Source organism: Porites lutea, chromosome 3 (genome assembly GCF_958299795.1).
Source record: "Porites lutea chromosome 3, jaPorLute2.1, whole genome shotgun sequence".
NCBI lineage: Eukaryota > Metazoa > Cnidaria > Anthozoa > Scleractinia > Poritidae > Porites > Porites lutea.
In genome coordinates, this window is record NC_133203.1 from 30804912 (window position 1) to 30829092 (window position 24181).

The window sequence follows — 24181 nt, forward strand, 5'->3', positions numbered from 1 at the left end:
TATGCCTGTGGTGCGGACGGACGGTCGCTCGCTCGCTCGGTGTACGGTCACGTGATTACCAAATTTTCTGGAATGGGTAGATTACCACATTTCCTTAGCTATGGGGCACCGCCCACGCGCGCGCTTCGCGCGCGGGTGGAGCTCCGCTACTAAATTTTATTTGCTTACTAACCCCTCTAGCACCAACAAAAATAAGAGAAGACAACTTCAATTTGAAAAAAACTGCATTTATTTAAAAAATTATCATTACTAGAAAAAATGTTGTATTAGAATAACTAGCTAGATTTTATCTAGAGCAAAAAAAAAAGTATCAAATGAATACTAAGTCAATTTCAACAGACCCTTAACAATCGAAAAACGTTCGTTAGAACATAGCCACAATTCCAGAACAGGGGAAAACAAAAAAAACAATAGAAATAGGCTTGAGCCTCTGGATTTCCTGAAGAGCATCTTCTACTATAGTTGCGCATAAACCAGCGACTCAAACCCCATTTACACGCGCTAAAAAAATCGGCACGGCACGCCAAATTTTTGGCACCGTGCTGACGATTTTAGGGCGCGGCACTCCCAATTTTCGACGTGTAAACGTATCGGTCCCAAAAGTAATGTGGCACCAGTGCTCAAAAGTTTAGGAGTGCCGAGACTACCTCTTGGAGGTAGTCTCGGCACGCGTAAACGAGGAACGGTGCCAAAAATTTGGCGTGCCGTGCTGATTTTTTAGCACGTGTAAATGGGGTTTCAAATGTGCCAAGATTTTGAATGTAATAAATCCATTTTGTTTTTAACGATCAGGGCACTTGCTGCGTTTGGTGGTGGTTCGAAAGGTTGTAACGAGGCAAATAAACGAGAGGCGTAGAAAAGAGGTATAAAAGAGATGTAGAAAACGAACAAAAAAAAATAACAATAATGGTATTACTAACGAAAATAACAGAAAAGTAAATAAAACGTGAAATTGCTTATTGAAACTTGGTCGATGACACTGAAAAGAGACCCTTGTTACAACAAAATACATGTTAGTGCTCCGTAAGTCACAGAATGGAAATCCTCGCCGAGCGAACTCATTTTCATTTCAAAAAAGTTTTATAAGCAAAATATATATTTCATGAAGTCATTAAGCTACGATATATAAAAAAAGGTAGTGATAATTATGCTCCATTAACACTAAAGCCTAAACATACTCAAAAGTTTTTTACTTAACCACGGTTTAAGTTCGTTTCCTTCAAAAAGCTTCTTTATGATTTTTGTCAACTACAAACTTGGCACAAATGAAAGCAAAGGTGAAATTTCTTTGAACTATGAGTAAAAGCCACTCCTTTAGTTTAGACTCTTTCATTGATTTTCACTTTCTTTAACCTCATTTGACTAAACACGTTTTCTTCGTATGAATGGCCGTTTCTCACACTAGAGCCGGATTATCCGTTGGATAATTCGTGTCATATACACAATACGTCTTAATTTGAAAATGAAACGGACTTAACTTTGGATGGGCAATCCGCCTGGCTTTATCCATCCGTTTTCCGTCAATTTTGACGGATTTTGACGATGGATAATCCGTCTTAGAAGGATAATCCATCTCTAGTGTGAAAACGGCCAGTAGAGCTTAAAGCACACTAAGAAATGTATTTTCTCCAAAAGCGGGCTCTAAACATACTGGATTTTTTAGCTGGGTAGAATGATACTGCAGCTTTTAGATTTCACATCATTCACAGCCTCTGAAATGGCTTGAAATAACTTTCACAGCGATAAGAAATGAAGAGGTATCACAGAACGGTTTAAGATAAACGAAAGCGCTTAAACAGGTAGCGAAAACACGGTGTGTAAGCCGGCAAAGTTCTATTAAAGTCCTGACAAGGTTATGGTGAGATCATCTATCAGGCTAACTTTTAAAACTGAAGAAGAAATCCTATGGAGTTACCATTCAAAAGAAATCCCTTGGACAGTCGTTTTTCGTAACACTATTAATTTAGCGGGCTTTTGCAAAACTAAAACGGAGTTTTCGGTGAATTTTTTTGGCTACTGTTAGAAGCTTGAAAGAGTTAGGTTAATGAACGCGTTAACTTCCCAATGGTATTTATTCGTTAAGTCGACTTTTAAGAGACTTTGCGATAGTCGTTTAAGGAGCTTACGTACAAACAAAGCCATGAACGGAAAACTTTGTAAATGGAGAACAATTCGCTAGAATTATTGGCGCGGTGTGTCCTAACGAAGTCTAAATCTGAATTCTCTAACCCACAGGTTGAAAAAGCACAAGAGCAGCAGAAGAGTAGTCCAGTTCCGTTTGTCTCATCAACAATAGTCCGTCCATCTGAGGATCTTTAAGGGTTTCCTCGAACAGGGGGTCCGGGGATAAAGCGAATCTTCTCGTCCAGGTTGTTCAGCTTTTGGGTATTTTGATGCCGGCGAGCTGCGGTTGTCTTTATCAGCATCGGAATGCGAACATCTCCAGCTACGCAAGTTTCCGAGCTCAAGTCACATCTGCATTAAAAAGTCAGCAGTTAGAAAGAGCCCGTTCATTACTGCTATCACTACGTCTACTACTACTACTGTACAATAGGAGGCAGTGTGACCGAGTGGTCAACGCGTCGGACTCGCAATCATGCGGTCCTGGGTTCGAGTCCCCCTCTGGCCAATTGCTTGATTGGTTCTCGGTCGTCCCAAGTTCGTGTCCTCGGCCGCGCTCGTAAAAAGCCGAATCGGTTTCCGCCAGCCAGCTGGGGTTTTTATTTCTATCAGTATGTTCTATGCGTATTATTAGCGTCCAGTTTGAATGGGGTGCCTGTAAACTAGCAGGATAAGCTAAGTGAATTTGCCACTTGAAACAAATCTTTATAACCTTTTTTTTGCTACTTCTGCTGCTTCTGTTAGGTGAGAGCTAACTACAAAGCAGCTCAGTTCAAAAAATATCAAAAACTTCATTGTTTTAGCCGCTCCGCCGTCTTAGAAAAACAAAAAAAAGATTAAGACAGTAAAGACGTTTTTGGGCGACGCACTTCAACCTGAAATGAGGCCTGTTCCATTTTAATATGCCTTAGTGCTACCAAATAGGTATTAAAGGGGCTGTGTCACGGCAGTCCAGTTCATTTTGTTTACTTTTGCCAATCGCTCGCCCTCAATTTCTAAGGAACTTAAAGCAAGCAAAGAAATTACATGTAAATGACAAAATCAGAGATCCTAGACAAACAAATATGTCTCCTGAGCCTTATTTTTAAAGCTGCAAGCAGCAGGGATCAACTTTGAAAAACTGTTAGGCTGAACAGTTTTCAAAAATCCTACATCAATCCGTTTTAGTCTTCTTCCGTTTTGCCCATCCGTGGCATCTGTTGTTTCTGTTATGTTAATTTAACCTTCCTTTAAAGTTTTAAGCGGTTATTTTTGAGTTTCTCTTAATTTAACGAGGCATTTTGTAATTTCATAATTTGGCTGAATTTCGTGACACAGCTCCTTTAATTAGAAACTTTACTTTTATACGGCGTATTTGACCAAACATGTGGGCAAAACCACTGGCTGATAATTCAAAATGTCCACTTCCGGTTGACTTTAGTCGCTCTCTCGTCTTTGCTTATGCCAGTGCACTCCGAAAGCGATCCCAGAATCCATTCCGCTTCTCTAATATATAGATTTAGCCAGGGCTAAGAGCAAAGCTCTCGTTAATACTTATAGTTTACTCAAACAAAATATAAAATCGTGTAATGCAAAGCGGCGACGGCAACGAAAACGGTTAAAATATCGATAGGTGCATGTAATTAGCAAAAAATAACTTTGCACTTGCAGCACACTTTTTTGTATATTTCTTTGCCTTTGTTTTGCACGACTACATCGTGAAACTTCCAGAAACTTCCTCGTTACACGTTTTATGGAGGAGATATCGCACGTGTTCCTGTTCGCTTTTCTTTTTTTTTTTTTTCACTGCCGCTCACTTTCACCTTGGTGGCCGCTAGCATTTCTCGTTTTCTCACCACCGCTATAAAATTTACAAGTTTTTTTCCCCAACGAAATTGGTCGCCTTCGTTCTTTATCTTTCGCTTTAGCTCTTTCTCTGTTGTCCACGTCAATGTAGACGCTATAATTTAGTCGAAAGAGAAGCGCGGCTTTGATGTTGCTGCAGTTTTTGTCTCTCAAAGTCCGGGTGGCTTCGCGATTTACCGCCGAAACGCGCGGGTACTTGAAATGCGAAATTTCATGCCCGGCTTACATGAATGGGTGGACGTACGATTTTCTCAGAGCCAAAATTTCTTGGATGCATAGATAGCCAAATTTTTTTACCCCTTGGTGCTCCGCTGCGCGTGCTTCGCTATCACGACAAAAATATACAGTACTTTGAATCAAAGCAACAAATGCGTTACCCGTGAGTCATCAAAAATTACCAATGATAGAGCAGCAAATTGAGCACGGGACGTGGCGTTCCGCATTAATTTCCGCGCGCTTTCGCGACCTCGTTTCACATTGCGTTGTCTTCGATAAATCGCCCACTTGTGCAAAAAGCTACCTCTGATACTCTCCCTTGAAAGTATAGGGGCCAAGGTAAAATAAATTAACATTCAATAGTATGATCACCTGTATCCTTCAGGGCAGCAATGTTCCTCGTCACTACAGCAAACAGCTTTTGGAAGCGGACAGCAGCCATAGTGGCCTGTGTCCATCATACAACAAGTCTCATAATCCAGACATTGTGAGCCATCCGGACAGTCCACGTAGGTTTCTGTTAGGACAGAAAAATAACAAACAAACAAAAACGATAAATAGACATTGGTTAACAAGGCAAAAACTTGAGGGTTGGCGCAAAAGATTCCCACGTAAACCACAAGTGTGCGGAACGATCATGACCGAAAAATTGCTCAAGAAGAAAAAAAAATACTGTGACTGGAGCAGGCTAGGGTGCAAAGAAGATCATTTTTCCAGCTTGCCATTCGGGCAAGCTGAAGTTGGCATTTACTAGCCCATACGTCATTTCAACTAGCCCCAAACACTTTTTGACCAGCAGAATTGATTGAATAGTTCTTCTGTTATTCGAATGCTCAAAAAACATTACTTGCCCATCGGGCAAGTTAAGAACAGAATTCACTAGCCCGATAGCAAAATCCACTAGCCCTGGGCTATCGGACACTACTTTCTTTGCACGTTGGACTGAAGCCCTCAGAACATGACCAATGTGACTGGTAATCGATGAAATACGCAAAGCCGAAACATAACTGCTAAATAAATATTTCGTGTTTATCCTGTACCCTAATCGGCAATATACTCTTAAAGACATCCCCCAAACCGTCCCCTGCTATTGTAACTCTAATTGGGAAGGGAGAATAGGGTTGAGGCGATCGTGTGAAAACCAGCCTTGACATGAAGTTACCTGTGCTGGCTCTGGTAAATGGAATAATTTCTGACAAGCTGACTTGGTCATCATATCTGTCGCACGTACCTTCAACACAAGAAACAAAACATGCACAAAGATTTAGGCATTTCTGAATGTAGCACAAGATTTGCAACTGTGAAGTATGACCAACTGAACGCATCTAGTTTTTTTGCATGTGGACATCAATTGTAGGAAGTGATAGAAAACCTTTAAATGCAGTCTAAACAACATTCGTAAGAGACGTCATTGAAACAAAATGCAAGTTTTTTTTTATGTTACCTTTGCGCAACCGATTAGAACCAATGAAGCGACGATCAGTGTTTTGACCATCTCCACTCTGAGCGAGTTTTGCTTAGAGGAAAATGTAATCCTCCTTCCCCTGAGGAATATTGCTTATTACTTCAAAATCACTTAAGTTTAAAATTTGCCGCCTCAGTAATCATCGGAATTTTGCATGTGTGAAGACGCCGTTGTTGTAGTCATTTTGACATTGACAAAATATGGCCATTTCAACTCCAGAAAACAAACCTACTGTTTTCGAATTTGATTCCTTTTTCTTGGTACGAGAAACGTTTTGCTGAGGTAATCTATACACACTGCGTTTCGTTAGCAAATGAATTTACTCAGAATACATTCAAATCCACAAGGCCCTTTTCAACGTTTAAATATAAGGTCAGATACGAAAAGAAACTGATCTACTGATCTATCTAAACGTAATCCATATCGTTCTATCAACCCGTGATTTGAGAAAGACGAAAACGAACAACAAACACAACCTAAATATGGCCTCGTCACTGGGATTAGAACAGGAAAGAAATTCACCGCAAGAGAGCTTTTTTCAGAACTGTAGCACTCATGCGCTACAAACAGCTATTTTTGGATCACATGGCCGCAAAAAACGCGACACGCCAGTCGAAGTGGTTGGACTGTAATGAAAACGTGGTCATGTTGACATGTCAATCACAGAACCTCCTCACTCCTAGATCAAGTTATGGCGTGAGGATCTCTCGGTATACCTATAAGATCTGTGGATGGAATCTTATTCCGTTACCAATCAAATGAAACCACCTCAGCAGTACATTCACATAGTACTCAGGGCTGTCCATAAGGGCCGGTAGCCGGCCAAAACCGCCTGCTAGTTAGCCATCCTTAGCCGGCTACTTTCACCTCCTTCTCCAATAATTGCTAACAAAACAAACAACCATCGAATAATATTGTAAAGCATCCGCGTTCCAGTTTTGAATGACACTGAACGTCCATTTAAACAGGTTTAGATCTGTGAAGCGTTCAAACCGTGCGATGCAGTGTAATGCCTGCGACATTTCGATGGCATTGTTCCCAGTCTTGCGTGTATTCTGACGAAAGAGCATAGCATCCGCGGTGAAAAATACCTCTTGAAAACCCCTGGAAATGCCATTTCTGAGACTCTAAATTTCAAAATGTCCCTAGATGCCTCGCCCCCCAAGAACGTGTGCCTTTGGTGCGAGTCCCAAAGCCGCCTACAATTCACTATCAACCTGCTACTTGTTTTGACAACCCTGAGTACTGTATATTTAGTGTCTAATTACTAACGTGCAAGTCCGTGCATACAAATCCAATGGTGTGATCATTCAAGTGAAATCTCTTAAACAGTACTTTCATATGGTTATACAGTCTACTCTCTCAAAGTGAACACTTCTCGTAAGCGCTCACCTCCCGCAAGTTTCAAGGTGTCAAGCGCTATTCGATGTATAAAATTATTGCCAGTTGGCTAAGTGTTAGCTTTTTAGGTAATAACTTATGTTTATAAGGTCAGTTTGAGCTTGTTATGTTGATTTTTTTCCGTCGAAAACCACCTCCCGTGAGCGACCACTTTGTCTTGCTCCCAGGGTGGTCTCTAGCGAGAGAGTTCAGTGACTGTATTTATTTAGTATGTAGTCCTAACGTTTGTGTATGTGGATGAAATTCTGTAGTGTGACCACCTCACCACCTCGACTGTCTTCTCTTCGCCGCTTCAAAGACCGTCGCATAGAAACCAATAATAAACTCATACCTTATTACCCTGGGTGCCAGAGACTTTTCATGCGCGGCTTCTGTTTCTCGCGGCTTCGAGCCACGAAGGCTGACCCCGAGAGAACTCCGCCGCACTCGATCGCCGTACACGTGTAAAACTTGCTGGTACCCATGGTTATCATTCACAAAAACAAATTAACATTTTATTATTCCTAGGAACGCTTAATTTTACCTTTCTCCACATCACACGTGTATCCTCCAGGACAGCAATGTTTATCGTCACTACAGCAAACGGCGTGCGAAACTGGACAACAGCCATACAATCCAGAATGTAGCTTGCAACATGTGCTTCCATTGGCACATTCGTGCTTTTTGTCGGGACAAAGTACGGAGCCTGAAGACTCGGAAACTGGTCGAGCTGGTGATTTCACCAAGGTAATCATTTTTTGCACAAGCCCACTGCTACTCTCCTGACACGTACCATTAGAGGTGCATGTAGATCCCATAGGGCAGCAGTGCACCTTGTCGCTACAACATACGGCTTGGTCTAAATGACAACAGGAATAGCCCCCAGAAATATCCCTACAGCAAGTGTAGCCGTTAGGACACTCAGTCTCACCATCATTACAAAACACAGTTTTCACGTCATAACTGACTCTCTTTGAAGGTTGAACTACTAGGTGGCCAATGACATCTTTGTCTCCTTTGGTGCAAGTTCCTAATGCAACATCACAGGTGTACCCGTTTGGACAGCAATGCTCACCATCGCTACAGCATACAGCTTTTGGTAAAGGACAACAACCCCACTGGCCTGAAGATAGTTTACAACATGTGTTGTCATCTGGGCACTGTGATTCACCATCAGGGCACATAACAGTATCCACTATTGTTATTTTCTTAATTGCTGGAATCTTCGTTAACATTCCTATTCTCGTCTTGCTTCCTTTATTACAAGTTCCAGCTTCAACATCACAGGTATATCCGTTTGGGCAGCAATGCTCTCCATCACTACAGCAAACAGCTTTTGGTAGAGGACAACAACCCCACTGGCCCGAGAATAGTTTGCAACATGTGCTGCCATCTGGACACTCTGATTGACCATCAGGACAAACAACATTATTCGCTCTGATTATTCTCTTAAGTGCTTGGATCTTCTTTGACATTTGTATTACAGTCTTGTCTCCTTTAGAACACGTTCCTTCTGCAACATCACAGGTGTACCCGTTTGGACAGCAATGCACTCCATCACTACAGCAAACAGCTTTTGGAAGAGGACAACAACCCCACTGGCCTGAAGACAATTTGCAACATGTGTTGCCATCTGGGCATTGTGATTGACCATCAGGACAAATAGTATTTACTTTGATTATTCTCTTAAATGCTGGGATCTTTTTTGACATTTGTATTACAGTCTTGTCTCCTTTAGAACACGTTCCTTCTGCAACATCACAGGTGTACCCGTCTGGACAGCAATGCACCCCATCGCTACAACAAACAGCTTCTGGAAGAGGGCAACAACCCCATTGGCCTGAAGATAGTTTGCAACATGTGCTGCCATCTGGACACTCTGATGTACCATCAGGACAAACGACATTTTTTGCTTTGACTATTTTCTTTAAAGCTTGGATATTCTTTGACACTGGTATTTTAGTCTTGTCTCCTTTGGTACACGTTCCTTCTGCAACATCACAGGTATATCCGTTTGGGCAGCAATGCACTCCATCACTACAGCAAACAGCTTCTGGAAGAGGGCAACAACCCCACTGGCCTGAAGACAATTTGCAACATGTGTTGCCATCTGGACACTCTGATTGACCATCAGGACAAAAGACGCTATTCGCTTTGATTATTCTCTTAAGTGCTTGGATATTCTTTGACACTGGTATTGTAGTCTTGTCTCCTTTGGTGCAACTCCCAGCTTCAACATCACAGGTATATCCGTTTGGGCAGCAATGCACTCCATCACTACAGCATACAGCTTTTGGAAGAGGACAACAACCCCACTGGCCTGAAGACAATTTGCAACAGGTCATGCCATCTGGGCGTTGTGATTGACTATCAGGACAAACAGTATTTACTTTGATTATTCTCTTAAATGCTGGGATCTTTTTTAACATTTGTATTACAGTCTTGTCTCCTTTAGAACACGTTCCTTCAGCAACATCACAGGTATATCCGTTTGGGCAGCAATGCACTCCATCACTACAGCAAACAGCTTCTGGAAGAGGGCAACAACCCCATTGGCCTGAAGACAGTTTGCAACATGTGTTGCCATCTGGACACTCTGATTGACCATCAGGACAAACGACGCTATTCGCTTTGATTATTCTCTTAAGTGGTTGGATATTCTTTGACACTGGTATTTTAGTCTTGTCTCCTTTGGTACACGTTCCTTCTGCAACATCACAGGTATATCCGTTTGGGCAGCAATGCACTCCATCACTACAGCAAACAGCTTCTGGAAGAGGGCAACAACCCCACTGGCCTGAAGACAGTTTGCAACATGTGTTGCCATCTGGACACTCTGATTGACCATCAGGACAAACGACGCTATTCGCTTTGATTATTCTCTTAAGTGCTTGGATATTCTTTGACACTGGTATTGTAGTCTTGTCTCCTTTGGTACACGTTCCTTCTGCAACATCACAGGTATATCCGTTTGGGCAGCAATGCACTCCATCACTACAGCAAACAGCTTCTGGAAGAGGGCAACAACCCCACTGGCCTGAAGACAGTTTGCAACATGTGTTGCCATCTGGACACTCTGATTGACCATCAGGACAAACGACGCTATTCGCTTTGATTATTCTCTTAAGTGCTTGGATATTCTTTGACACTGGTATTGTAGTCTTGTCTCCTTTGGTACAACTCCCAGCTTCAACATCACAGGTATATCCGTTTGGGCAGCAATGCACTCCATCACTACAGCATACAGCTTTTGGAAGAGGACAACAACCCCACTGGCCTGAAGACAATTTGCAACAGGTCATGCCATCTGGGCATTGTGATTGACCATCAGGACAAACAGTATTTACTTTGATTATTCTCTTAAATGCTGGGATCTTTTTTAACATTTGTATTACAGTCTTGTCTCCTTTAGAACACGTTCCTTCTGCAACATCACAGGTGTACCCGTCTGGACAGCAATGCACTCCATCGCTACAACAAACAGCTTCTGGAAGAGGGCAACAACCCCATTGGCCTGAAGATAGTTTGCAACATGTGCTGCCATCTGGACACTCTGATTGACCATCAGGACAAACGACGCTATTCGCTTTGATTATTCTCTTAAGTGCTTGGATATTCTTTGACACTGGTATTTTAGTCTTGTCTCCTTTGGTACACGTTCCTTCTGCAACATCACAGGTATATCCGTTTGGGCAGCAATGCACTCCATCACTACAGCAAACAGCTTCTGGAAGAGGGCAACAACCCCATTGGCCTGAAGACAGTTTGCAACATGTGTTGCCATCTGGACACTCTGATTGACCATCAGGACAAACGACGCTATTCGCTTTGATTATTCTCTTAAGTGCTTGGATATTCTTTGACACTGGTAATTTAGTCTTGTCTCCTTTGGTACACGTTCCTTCTGCAACATCACAGGTATATCCGTTTGGGCAGCAATGCACTCTATCACTACAGCAAACAGCTTCTGGAAGAGGGCAACAACCCCACTGGCCTGAAGACAATTTGCAACATGTGTTGCCATCTGGACACTCTGATTGACCATCAGGACAAACGACGCTATTCGCTTTGATTATTCTCTTAAGTGCTTGGATATTCTTTGACACTGGTAATTTAGTCTTGTCTCCTTTGGTACACGTTCCTTCTGCAACATCACAGGTATATCCGTTTGGGCAGCAATGCACTCCATCACTACAGCAAACAGCTTCTGGAAGAGGGCAACAACCCCACTGGCCTGAAGACAATTTGCAACATGTGTTGCCATCTGGACACTCTGATTGACCATCAGGACAAACGACGCTATTCGCTTTGATTATTCTCTTAAGTGCTTGGATATTCTTTGACACTGGTAATTTAGTCTTGTCTCCTTTGGTACACGTTCCTTCTGCAACATCACAGGTATATCCGTTTGGGCAGCAATGCACTCCATCACTACAGCAAACAGCTTCTGGAAGAGGGCAACAACCCCACTGGCCTGAAGACAATTTGCAACATGTGTTGCCATCTGGACACTCTGATTGACCATCAGGACAAACGACGCTATTCGCTTTGATTATTCTCTTAAGTGCTTGGATATTCTTTGACACTGGTAATTTAGTCTTGTCTCCTTTGGTACACGTTCCTTCTGCAACATCACAGGTATATCCGTTTGGGCAGCAATGCACTCTATCACTACAGCAAACAGCTTCTGGAAGAGGGCAACAACCCCACTGGCCTGAAGACAGTTTGCAACATGTGTTGCCATCTGGACACTCTGATTGACCATCAGGACAAACGACGCTATTCGCTTTGATTATTCTCTTAAGTGCTTGGATATTCTTTGACACTGGTATTGTAGTCTTGTCTCCTTTGGTACACGTTCCTTCTGCAACATCACAGGTATATCCGTTTGGGCAGCAATGCACTCCATCACTACAGCAAACAGCTTCTGGAAGAGGGCAACAACCCCACTGGCCTGAAGACAGTTTGCAACATGTGCTGCCATCTGGACACTCTGATTGACCATCAGGACAAACGACGCTATTCGCTTTGATTATTCTCTTAAGTGCTTGGATATTCTTTGACACTGGTATTGTAGTCTTGTCTCCTTTGGTACAACTCCCAGCTTCAACATCACAGGTATATCCGTTTGGGCAGCAATGCTCTCCATCACTACAGCAAACAGCTTGGGGAAATGGACAACAACCCCACTGACCTGAAGACAGTTTGCAGCATGAGGTGTTATCTGGACACTCTGATTGACCATCAGGACAAACGACATTATTCGCTTGGTGCCTAAAGGTATGAGACTGAAGCTCCTCAGAAAATGTCCTTGTAATCAATTGCAGGAGTCCTTTCACGCCTTTTATAGACGTTGTGGGCAGTGTTGTGGAGAGTGCCAGAATGCTGTGAGCCTCCGATGAACAACCCTTCCCGTCGGGGGAGCATGTATATCCTCGAGGGCAGCAATGTTTGTGATCAGCGCAACACACAGCTTCTTCTAATGGACAACATAGGTACCCTTGGTCTGCCTTACAGCAGGTGTACCTAGCAAGTGAAAACAATTCAGTCAGCTTGTAAACAGCTTAATGGAAGTTGTAGAAGGCAAAAGTGTAAAAACTGTAACCAAGTGTAATAAAGGTCCCATCTGTAATATAATTTGGACCCAAGCGTAACAAGGTCCCATTCGAAATAACGTTTCGAGGCCAAGCATAATAAAGCTTCTATCGGTAATAACATTTAGACCCAACTGAACAAAATCGGTAATGTAGCTTTTATACCCAAACCGGTAATATGCCAACAAGAAATTATGACTAACGAGACTCGTCAAAAGGCGAAGTCACTGAGCTGCTTCTGCTAACAGTAGACAGAAATATTGTATTGTATGAAAACGAGAAGTTTACTAAAACAGACAGCCCACTGCCCACTGATCCCGATCCATAAGCCTCATGGATTACACTGACACGATCCTAATTTGCGGTCTACAGTCTACATGAAAACCGTTTTCATGCTAAACGCATTATTTTTTCCTTGAGATAAAATATATTCAGTTTTAAGGTTTTTCTCTCGGTATTTTTCTCTAACTTAAAAATAATAATAATAATAAAATCTTTTGCATTTGTGACCTACGTTGCTTTCAACGGCAGGCACTTTAAGCAATGTAAAAATAGATGACACGATCGATAACATATGTGTTACCTTGATACTAATTAAATTAATTCAAGTTAAAAATTCGCTCAAGTTTGCTTTTTGTCTCACCGTGACTTTAAACTTTTCTTCATGGCAGAAAATGATGCCGCTTTCTAACTCCTCGGAAGTTTTTGGCAAGCTAAACAATATGGAAACACTATTTACAGTCCTTGGATAATAAAAAGACTGAAAGAAACGCACTATGTACCCTTGTTTACTTCTGATCACATGTACACGAACTCTCTCTTTTCAAGCGATTCATCTCAATGCACAATAAAAAAGAGGTTTAAAGGCTTGTTTTTAGTGGAAGTGCACTTAGCCTATTTAGCTAGTTTACAGGCACTCCACTCAGATACTTAGAAACAAATAATTCAAATACAACATAACAGGATTAAAAACCCCAACTGGCAGGAGGCAACCAGTTGGTTATTTATAAGAGTGGTCAAACATTTGAACTCAGGAAACCGAGAAAAAATCCAGCACGTGGCCGGAGCGGGAGTCGAACCCAGGACCGCCGGATTGCGAGTCCGATGCGCTGACCTCTCGGCCACGATACCTCCTTAGCTCCATGACCTTTACATTAATGAAAACCTATGGTTCATTGCTGCCGGACATCAGCCGGCAGCAGACCATATTCTTGGGCGATTTGTGATTTTTGGTTCAATGGTTCGATGTTCAGTCAATCTGTGACTGCAGCGCTGTGCAGTCAGCGGTTTGTTTAAGCAAGTGCGTAGCTGCCGCTCATGTTTTTCTCTTAGGAATAACCCGCCATTTTGTTTTGTTCTCGGTATGTAAATAACATGAGGACGCCAGAAATCGTAGTCCATCGGATATTTGCTGCCTTTTTAACGTTCTCAACGGTAAGAACAGTTCAAGAAGCATTGTACGGAACATTTTTTTTCCAGGTTTATTTTTTTTTATTCTAGGTTTCAAGATTAGTTATAGCGAGTACACTATCCTTTTGTCACACAGACTGTTATCTCGGGAATCAGGATTGTAAGTTAAATAAGTGAACGGCATCTGCTGTACGTCTACCTGACCCGTGAATAAACAAGTTTTGGCCTTTACGTTATTTGTTCTCAACTCTTCTCGTCATGTTTGCGATGATTGTCCGATGACGAAACAGCCTATCAGCACTGCTGTTGTTTTAAAATTTAGTGAATTATTAAAATGAATTACAAAATCATATTGAAACGAGTTATCTGAATGTGAACATATTTGTTATTGTGATCGGTTCGTTTTTTATATTTCGCTCTGAGTGTTTCATAATTCCAAGAAGTCTAAGTTAAAAATTCATATGTTCAACTGTTCTACATACTGCCTTTGTCCTATTCGCATCGCAACTAACGGCATCATTTCCCTTCTCAATGAGAACTTCTAGTTCATATTAATACTGTTTTGCCCCTCACATTTACTGTGTTCGTTCGAATTCAAAACACCTTTAGGAACATTAAGGTCGTGTAAGTCATGTGTATTATGTGTAGAGATAAATCGATTATAGGCTTTTTTAAATTCCCATTTTGCGGTGGCTTTATCAGTCCACATCTTCATAAAATGGTATCAAGAACATCACGCGGGCTGAAAATTTTTCATGGACGCTCATGGACGTCCATTTGTTAATATCTAAGGATTTATCTGACATTCATCGGCAACGGAATTGTTCGCTTCATTACAACAGCTTACAATCAAGTCTTTAGCTATAGTGTCAGCAACTAGTAAAATAGGTTGCTCATAAAATGTGCTTATTAATTGCTCATGTACTAGTGCATAGATCGATAGTTCTCTCTTTGAGTTCACGAAACGGCCCCTGCGTTCTAAAACTGACGCTCAAAGTCATCTTTTAGTGCGAGCCTACAGTGAACGGCGTGCGGGTTTGTATGGAACGTTAGCATTTCTCTGAGTTTCCCAGCGCGAAAATCATCAACTGACTTAAACTCGAACAATGACAAAACTTGTAAAGTGACTCCTATGATCGAATCGCTTCGAACAACGCAAATAGTCTTCTTGATTCGCAACGCCTTCTTTATTTCTGGGAGAGCGGAGGAGAGGTACCAAAAATATTCGTGCAAGGGTACGTGCGAGGGAAAATCGTATGAAACCACTTACGAAAACATCGTTCTCGGTACCAGACCCTCGTGTCTTCCCTCCTCCGGTAGACCGTTTTTCTGCACAGACGACCGAAAACGGAATTTATAACTGAGCGGCCCTGAAAGGGGCAGCCCAGTAATAAGAGATAAACACAAACACACACAGTAGTGTAGCTGGAAAGGTATTAGCTTAAAGGCACAGACTGTTGCCACTTAGAAATGTCAACCAAAGAAAATTTGTTCGCGGGTACTGCTTTACTGTGCTGTTACGAGAGTGATTTTTGTTGTTTCAATGTTAAACTTCAAATTTTCGATTCCGATTTCGGGAAATTCTCAATTGTTTGTATTTGTAGTTAATAAAGGCACGTGTTCTCTACAAAGTGCATCGATCCGTGGCAATGGTGCACTAGCGGTGCAAAAGTAAAAGTAAACGAAAGCTTAAAACATGTTCAAACCAACAATGCACACGCAAACGCAGTGAGATACGCATGTTTATAACTGAAAAAGCTAAAACACAATATCTCAACGAGGAAAAAAAAAAAAAAAACATGATGTTATATTTAGGCCCGTAAAAAATATAGTCCCTTGTCTTAAACAAGGTGCATTCACTTAACTGAATATATTTCGCCTCAAACAGGGTCAGAGTTTGAAGAGCTTGGTGGCACGCCCCGATTAATACTTCCCTTCAGTACATCCCCGGAAATCTTTTAGTTCCCGCCCAAATATGATTCTCCGGTCCTCCCCTACAGTTTGAAGCACTTATCGTGATACAAATGATCCTGTCCTTGTCCTACAATGGATGTCAAAAGTCTTGGGACTCCAAAAGATAATAGTAAGACAGGTTATCTCCACCTCTTACCCAAGCAATGTTGAATTTCAAGCACGACAGGATAGCTACAGAGAGCTGGGGGGATGAAGGGATCAATTGGAACTGATCAAAAGTTAAGTCAATTGACAAGTCGAAAGTCAATTGTTATGAAAGTGAACATGATCCTCGCAGTTGAATGAAAAACCTAGGTGGTTGAAAACGAAAAAAAAAAAAGAAAAAAATTCCGGCTTGAGCAGGAATTGAACCCTGGCCGTAACGCTCTATCCAGTGAGCTACTCGAGCCTATTGGAGACCAGGCCATTGTGAGTTCATAACAGTGGAAATGACATATGAATTGAAATGTGAAATTAATCATACTTTTGAACTAAGGAATCCATAAAGATATGATATACACATGTCAAAGTTCGTATTTTTATCCACAGTTCAAAAATTCATGTGTAAAGTCAATTATTGTCGCATGTCATTAGTAATACTGGTTGATGTTATTGTAATAACAATAACAATGTATACTACTGGGCTAACCAGTAATTGTGAAAGCCATTTAAGTCTTATTTATTTATTTATTTATTTATTTATTTATAACAATCATATTTGTATTTTTTAAACTGTCTTTGAGCATGCATTGTTGGCCCTTAAACTGAACTCCGTATCCACATTTACACTGTACTAGTAAATTACCTGTCTGGGCAAGCAAGCTTTTTGTTACATTTGACAACTTTGGCTGAGAATTTGTTTAATACCACCGCAGGAAATTCTGGCTTTGCTTCTTGGCAAACACCCTGATCACAAGAATATCCAGAAGGACAACAGTGGAAATGACTACTGCCGAGTATGGGACAACAGGAGTGGTCCACGGGGCATTGATGTTCACCACCAGGACAAACACTCACACTTGATAGGCCAACCTCATTCTGAAATAAAACGAAATGACACAAAAAATAGGTTAAGAGGATATAACAAGGCTGCGTGGAGATAGGAAATTTCATTTTGAGTGTTCAAAATATTTCTTGAGTGAGTGCAGTGAATGAGTGAAATAATATTATTCTTGCACATGAGAAGAGAAATTTTGAACCTCAGAGTGGCCATGTAATGTTCTTTTCATTATATGAACACCACTGAACTGCCCAACCATTTCACTTCAATATTTTTTTCTGCTGCAAAAGGCACAATTTACTTTGTATCATGTAGCCACAGAAATGGTGATCTTTCACACACACAGATTTCAGTATTATTATTATGTATGAACATGCAGGAGAAACAATATTGGTAATAGTCACTCCTGTGACTTAAACCGTCAGTAACACAGACCACAGGTCCTGCTGAGAAACTCTCAGCTTTGAAAAAGAACTCCCTGTGAATCTCTCCCTCAAAACTAACAAAAGTAGCAGTTTTTTTTTAATCACTGTAGTAATATTCCTGTCAGATGATTCCCTTAATCTTTCGTAAGCTAGTCATGCTGTAATAATACCTTTCTGCACTGACTGAACACCATTAAAAAACTTCCCATTATTATCAGTTTCACAATGTCATAATTTCATGGAGGGCCCTATATTCACATTACAAATCAGGGGTAGAGGGCAAGGGAATGAGACACCCCTAGGATTAGCGACTAATTCCAAGACAGATGGATACCACAGGACAACCCTCCAAGTTGCGACCATTTTGGTCGCCATGGCGCCTAAAATTTTGCAACTGGTGACTTGATTTGTAGAAAGACTCCTTAAACCAAAAGAGTTGGTTGCCAAATGGTGACCAAGCCAAAACTTTAACTCTAGAGTCCATCTTCAAGACATGTCCGCATTAAGGGAGTGGCCATCCCCCTTGAAATGCTACCTCTCAGGGATTTGACTTTGCTACTTACACTTACTTTGACATGAAATAACATAATCACTAAGGAGGTACCTTTTCATTAAACAGACAAATTTATAACTTGTGACCTAGACCAGGGTGATTCATTGATGTTTTGACTCAATTTTTTGTTAAACTAAAGATGAGTGCAGAGCGAGGTGTCCAAGAAGTTGGTGGATCCAACCCTAAGAACTGCAGCCAAGTGTTTAAGTGTATGGCATACCCATAACAACCCTATAAGTGGCATCTACCCAAGGCAGGCACCGTCACACTGCTGTTTTACTTACCAAAGGGAGGACGGAGCAGGGTAATTAACAGAACACCTCACAAGTATGAGGAAAATAAAAAGAAAAGCAAATGGCCTTACATTAATACGAAAGCTGTTATTTACCGAAGGCCCTGCGAAGGTATTCAATCAGCCTGTTAATCTCAGTTGAAAGTTTGTAAGTAAGCCTAAATACCAGCTACATGTAGATAAAATTTTGGCTTAGTGAGGATCACGCTCGCACTATGTAGAGGTACACCACTGTAACTTACAGAAACTGGCGTTGAAGGGACCTTCTCCAACAAAGGCACAGACTTGCCTTCCAGCTTACAAACACCTTTCTCTATATCACAGGAATATCCAACAGGGCAGCAGTGCATGGAATCCTTGCAGCAGACTGCATTTTCAACAGGGCAGCAACCAAACGTGTTGTTATTCAACTGGCAACAAGTGGTGGCTTCAGGACAAACAGCCTTACTATCAGGACACTCGTTACTTTCAGCACAAACAAGGATCACAGAGCAACTAATAAGTGATAACACACTTATGTGCCACTTCATCTGCCAACAAACAATTGAAAAAATATATATATTAATAATAAGGACAACGTTAATAATGATAATAATAAGTTATAACAATAGACCTCTTTTGCCTTAGCTCTTTAACTTGGATGTTTTGTTTTCCCTAGTACTTTTACTTAGGGCCAGGGGTCAAGGATTTTCCCCAGCCAGTATGAGCATGACCCCCCCCCCCCCCCCCCACCCCCACTCTACTTTTCAAGGGGAAAAAGGGAAACAGAAAATCATTGCCTCCATATTGGCTTGCATATTTCAGACATAATAAAATAATAATGGCAGCCATGTTTTCCCTAATAGGTCATGTGATTATAATCCAGAAAAGAGCTACTCACAAATTTCACTTTAATTTATAAATTTACATGAACAAAGGGGAAATTCCCTTGAGACTTACACTAGGAAAACAAAACAGAGAAGCTCAGGCTATAGCAGAGAGATTTTCATGTCAATATGAAAAGTCATCTGATATAGTATGAGCAGTGAGGGCCCACAACTGGAACAAGTCATTCCTACACATTGAAATTCATGCAGGAACAGTCAGCTGTCAGCCCAGAGGATCCCAGTGACACCTCCCTCTCATGCAGTGAGTTCCTATCCTAACTCCAACTTACATGAGTTCCACTACAGTCCAAATACCTGTACACTGCCACAAAAAGGGGCACAGAACCTATCCGCTATGTGATGCTCCACCTTCAGGATCATAGAGGCACAGTGTCCCTCTTTTACAGAAATCACACTAAAATCACCGTTTTTATGCGTGGTTTGGTTTTCGGGCCTGCACAAGAGCTACAGCTGTACCCAGTACATACAGGGGGAACAAGAGACTATAAAAGGGGTCTATTTAATTAACCTTTATATCAATAACAATAATGACTCAAGATATAATAATAATAAAAATAATGATACCAATAATAGTTACTAACTACGATTGTAGATCATGAAATCCCAAAGGTGACCACTTTATACAAGTCAAGGTTAATATATCATAAGCTGGACAAAAATATTATAGTTCTCATCTAAATATTGTCCCTCCCAAACAAGAAACTTTAGATAACCAGGCATTTATAGCACATTCTTAACACTCTTTGACAGATGTCACAAAAATCCAACTAATTCAGAGGGTAATCCGAAAACAAATTCCAAAAAAATCATCATGTTACTTCTGATAGCTAACCAAATTTGGCACACAGAAAGTACATGTGTACAAAGATATATAATTAGCCAATAATATTGGCTATATCATGCAATGATTTTGTGAAAACTTAGAAAAATGGAAGGCCGATATTAGAGGGATTTTTGGCAGCTTTTGCAATGATAAATTTTGACGGAATACAAAAACATTTTATTATTATTTTGAAGGATAATGGAGGATAACAAGCATAATAAATGCCAATATTAAGGACGTTCGCGCTAATTGTTTCTGCGCATCCCTACTGCGCACATAATTCATCGCGCAATATCACGCCACGTCATGCATCGAGCGCGCGCGCTGAGAAAGCTGTCTAAGCACATATAGGGCTGGTAGCCGTTGCGTTAACTTCGCTTGCAATTTCCTTTCTTAAATGGTCGGTGACACCCCATTTTTTTTCGGTAGACCACTTTCTCTTCCACTTTCCGATAGATTGTGAAAAAATGAACAAAAAATCAATGTGGGAAGGTGAAAGATTTCCAATTTTTCTGTGTACGCGGCGTCGAATTTTGGCATTCGTGCAGCTGTTAGGAGAGTAGAAATGTGTCCGCTAAATGATAAAACCAACTCTGAGGAAGTTTTTTAGTTCACCGAATTTTGTTTATGGATCCACAAGAACTATATTTGGCAGATAAAATTTCAATTCAGGGATTTATAAAATTTTTGCACAAACAGGCACTTTATCGGTATGCAGTAACGAAGCCCGATTTCTCAAATTTTGGGTGATCTTTTGAACATCATATCTCCGAAACGAATTCGGTGACCCCCCAATTTTTTTACATTTTTGACATGAGTAACCCATAATCTCAAACTGGTGAAAAGTTTCAGAAAAAAATCAATGTTAGAAGATTTTCGCGCAAACGTCCTTAAGACAAGAAAACAGAAAGAATCAGTGTGCCTGCAATTCACCAAGAAGGATGTGGGCCACACATCCCAGTTTCTAAATGCAGTGATTTCCTTCTTTGCTTAGTATCTGGCCTTCAAAGCCCTTTATTTTGGTGAATATTCGCTGCAAATTTGTTTGCAGGTTTTCAACTCAACATTTTGCATGACTTGTTGAGTAAACATACAACCACATGGTGACACAGCATTGATGAGTCTCATTATCCAAATTAGGAATAAGTCATTAGCATATTCTGACAGCATCCATCAGTGGAAAACAAATTGGTAGTAAATTTCTCGTTACTTTACATTTTCAAATGATTTGTGGGCTGTTATGCTTTCTGAAGAAAGTTTCCATTAACAACATGCTAAAATTTTGCAAATATTCTGAATGATTTGTGGGCTGTTTGGCTTCCTGAAGAAAGTTTCCATTGACAACATGTTAAAGTTTTGCAAATATTCTGAATGATTTGTGGGCTGTTTGCTTCCTGAAGAAAGTTTCCATTAACAATATGTTAAAGTTTTGCAAATATTCTGAATGATTTGTGGGCTGTTTGCTTCCTGAAGAAAGTTTCCATTGACAACATGTTAAAGTTTTGCAAATATTCTGAATGGGGTGTTTTATAGGGAACCCTCCCTCCTCTCCAAAAAAAAAAAAGAGAAAAAAGAAAAAAAAAAGGAAAGAAAAGGAAAAGAGATTACTTAAAGATTAACAGTAACAAGCTTATGTTTGACAGGTTACCCCATATGAAGTGTTTACCAAGTAGAGAACCCTATGTTTCATTTTTATTGTATTAATATCTTTACAGTTGTGAGAGGATTTAGAGTATGCAAATACTAGATGGGCGGGTGGAGCAGAATAGGTAAAGGGCAGCTGGCAAATTAAATATTATTCCACTGAAAGCAGCAAAATTGCCAGCTGCATGCTGGCTCATTTTGGCTGGACTGTTTGATATGGGAGTGAGGCCCCCAAAGCATTTAAAAATATTAATAGTACTAAGGGATCAACAGAAACAAAGCTCATGTTTGACACATTAGTCCAGATGGGGTTAAAACCCTTGTTTCTTGTACACTGTAATAATGTCCTCAAGTGGATTTGGAGCAAATACTGGTGAGGGTACAAGGGTTTTCAGTATCGAAATTATTTTAACATTCAAATCTCTGAATGTACGCATTTAACTTCTTTGATAACAAATTGTACACTTTTCCTCAAAGTTATTCCAGGCTAATAGTTTGGTTCTTATCTCCTACTCATCCTGACTGAACTATATTTTTTATTCGGCCTTTGAATGAAGCGTTAGGAGCACTTGAATTTTATTACCCCCGTCCAAGAAAGGTTAATATGGATGAAATGATGTGTTATTGAAGCTCTTTTAAACTAAAAAACGTTATAGCTTTTGTGCAGGTAAACCGAGAAGGACATGCCATACACATTGTACCAAACGATCAAAGCAAATTTCGCAAACTTTCCTCCTTAGAAATGTCTTTGCAGTAACTGGAGCTGGCGAGAAAAAGGTGTAATTTCTTAGGTAAGAGAATTCCCATCCTGACAAACAAAAGTTTTCAGCATGCAGTTTCGAAAAGTAAAATTCCGCCTCGAAAACGATTGGTAATGTAGCTATTAATAGATTCAAAGAGTATGCAAACCTAACATAATTATCAATTTATAAGCTTACTTCCCTTCCGTATGCACAAACGAACCACATTTTAGACCATTCAAATATCAAATTTATGAACTGAAAATTGTAAATTGTAAATTATATTGTTGGTAACTCAATGACGAGACAACTGTAGCTTATATAAGCATTCAGATCATTTAGCTATAACGTTTATAAGTTGCAAGAAATCGACCTGACATGCAAGCTATGGAGTAGACTATATATAAGCTTATTCATTGCCAAAGTTGTTGTCCGTGCGATGTAAATTTTCAAATTACTTTTCATAGAGCGAAATACCTACCTTGAAAACACCGCTCACTGCTTGGAGATGTAGGTAGAAGGCAGAAGTTGAAGAGACGCCAATTCCCCTTATACCTCCTTGGGATCTGTCAAGGTATCAGATGGCCTGATTCGAAACTCGTGACAAAAGTGTGATCGACCGATTTGTACCCAGTTTCCTATCCTCTAATTCGGGGAATCCTGCCCAAGCCACTTCCGCTTTGATGCTCTCGTCAGTTTCGTTAGTCATTTTCAGCGACTCTGTGAAAATACATGGGGCATCCAGGCAATTGTGAAAAATAATAATAATTTGACAACTAATGGTAATAATAATAATAATAAGCATTTGGGAAGTTTTATACAATTTCATGTATATTCGGCCTCTTTGATCATGCAGTGGTGAGTGAACAATAAAATGGAAATGATATCATGTTAATTCGAAAGGATTTGCCGACGAATCAACCTGAATATTTTGAGTGAACTTTGGCTGAACGTGATATCACTTTTATTTTTTTTGCTTCTTTTGCCCTTATCAGTCAGCGATCACCTCTAAAGAAAAAAAAAGCTTTGGACACTGAGAAGCCAGTGAAGCGCAAAATCGGTATCTTCGCCGGGAGGCGGGGGAAAGAAACAGATGTAGGGGAGGGGATGGTAGGAGAGCTACGTGTCAGGGGAAAAAATACACTACATGCATTACAAGAACATAAGACATTTACACTTAATAGAGACTAGAAATACAGTAAATCTCTATATTACTAGAAAAATCATTCACCCGCATCGAGAAAGAAAAAAGTATATGGAAGCAAGAAGTCAGCTAGCGACTCTCCTCTGCTTAGCTGCAAATTAAGTCAGAAGAGGAAATAAGACCATGGGTAGTTGTTGTACGTTTTTTAAGTGACAGGATGTAGTTGCCACTAAGAGGTATAGAAAGAGGAGCGAATGTTTTCTCACGTATGCAATCCTCGAAAACCTAAAAGATTGGCTATGTACTACACCAGAAGCCAATGTCATACACTTCATACACTACTGATCAGGGCTCCCCGGTTCACGACAAAAAAAACGTTAATTACCCCCAATGATAATAGAATAAAATCCAGTTCACCGGATTTAAGTTTTAAGTCATTTATTCGCGGCGGGATTTATAAGCAAACAGTTGACTGAAACCATCAAACTTTTAATGGAGAGATAAAAATAATAGAAAAGAGGTTTACCAAAAAAAGAAAGATTTCGCAATGGGTATTTTCTTCTTTGATTGGTTCATGCATCATACGGCCATGATCTTACATTCTTAACAGAGAATCTTAAAAAGAAAAGAGTTCTTCCTTGCTTTAAAATAGCTTGGGACACTGTCTTTTTTGTTTTGTTTTGTTTTGT

The 24181-nt window shown here is 40.5% G+C and overlaps 1 protein-coding gene across 1 annotated transcript; it reads right to left on the reverse strand.

Moving 5' to 3' along the window:
• Positions 1 to 206: 206 nt before the first annotated feature.
• Positions 207 to 22914, reverse strand: LOC140930915 (uncharacterized). Its single transcript, XM_073380633.1, has 7 exons — positions 22830 to 22914; positions 18497 to 18784; positions 16790 to 17022; positions 7572 to 12553; positions 5345 to 5413; positions 4555 to 4699; positions 207 to 2475 (listed from the first exon to the last, which is right to left on the reverse strand). Exons 2-7 carry the CDS (start codon positions 18782 to 18784, stop codon positions 2316 to 2318), a joined length of 5877 nt encoding a protein of 1958 aa, XP_073236734.1. The 5' UTR covers positions 22830 to 22914; the 3' UTR covers positions 207 to 2315.
• Positions 22915 to 24181: the final 1267 nt, after the last annotated feature.

What these genes read in the sequence shown, in the direction of transcription:
- LOC140930915 (XM_073380633.1), bottom strand. Translation starts at nt 18,784, where the DNA reads ATGAAGTGGCACATAAGTGTGTTATCACTTATTAGTTGCTCTGTGATC. An exon ending in CACGTGTGATGTGGAGAAAG is followed by an intron (nt 5,414 to 7,571) that starts GTAAAATTAAGC and finishes CTTGTGTTGAAG; the next exon opens with GTACGTGCGACAGATATGAT. An exon ending in TGCTGCCCTGAAGGATACAG is followed by an intron (nt 2,476 to 4,554) that starts GTGATCATACTA and finishes TTTTTAATGCAG; the next exon opens with ATGTGACTTGAGCTCGGAAA.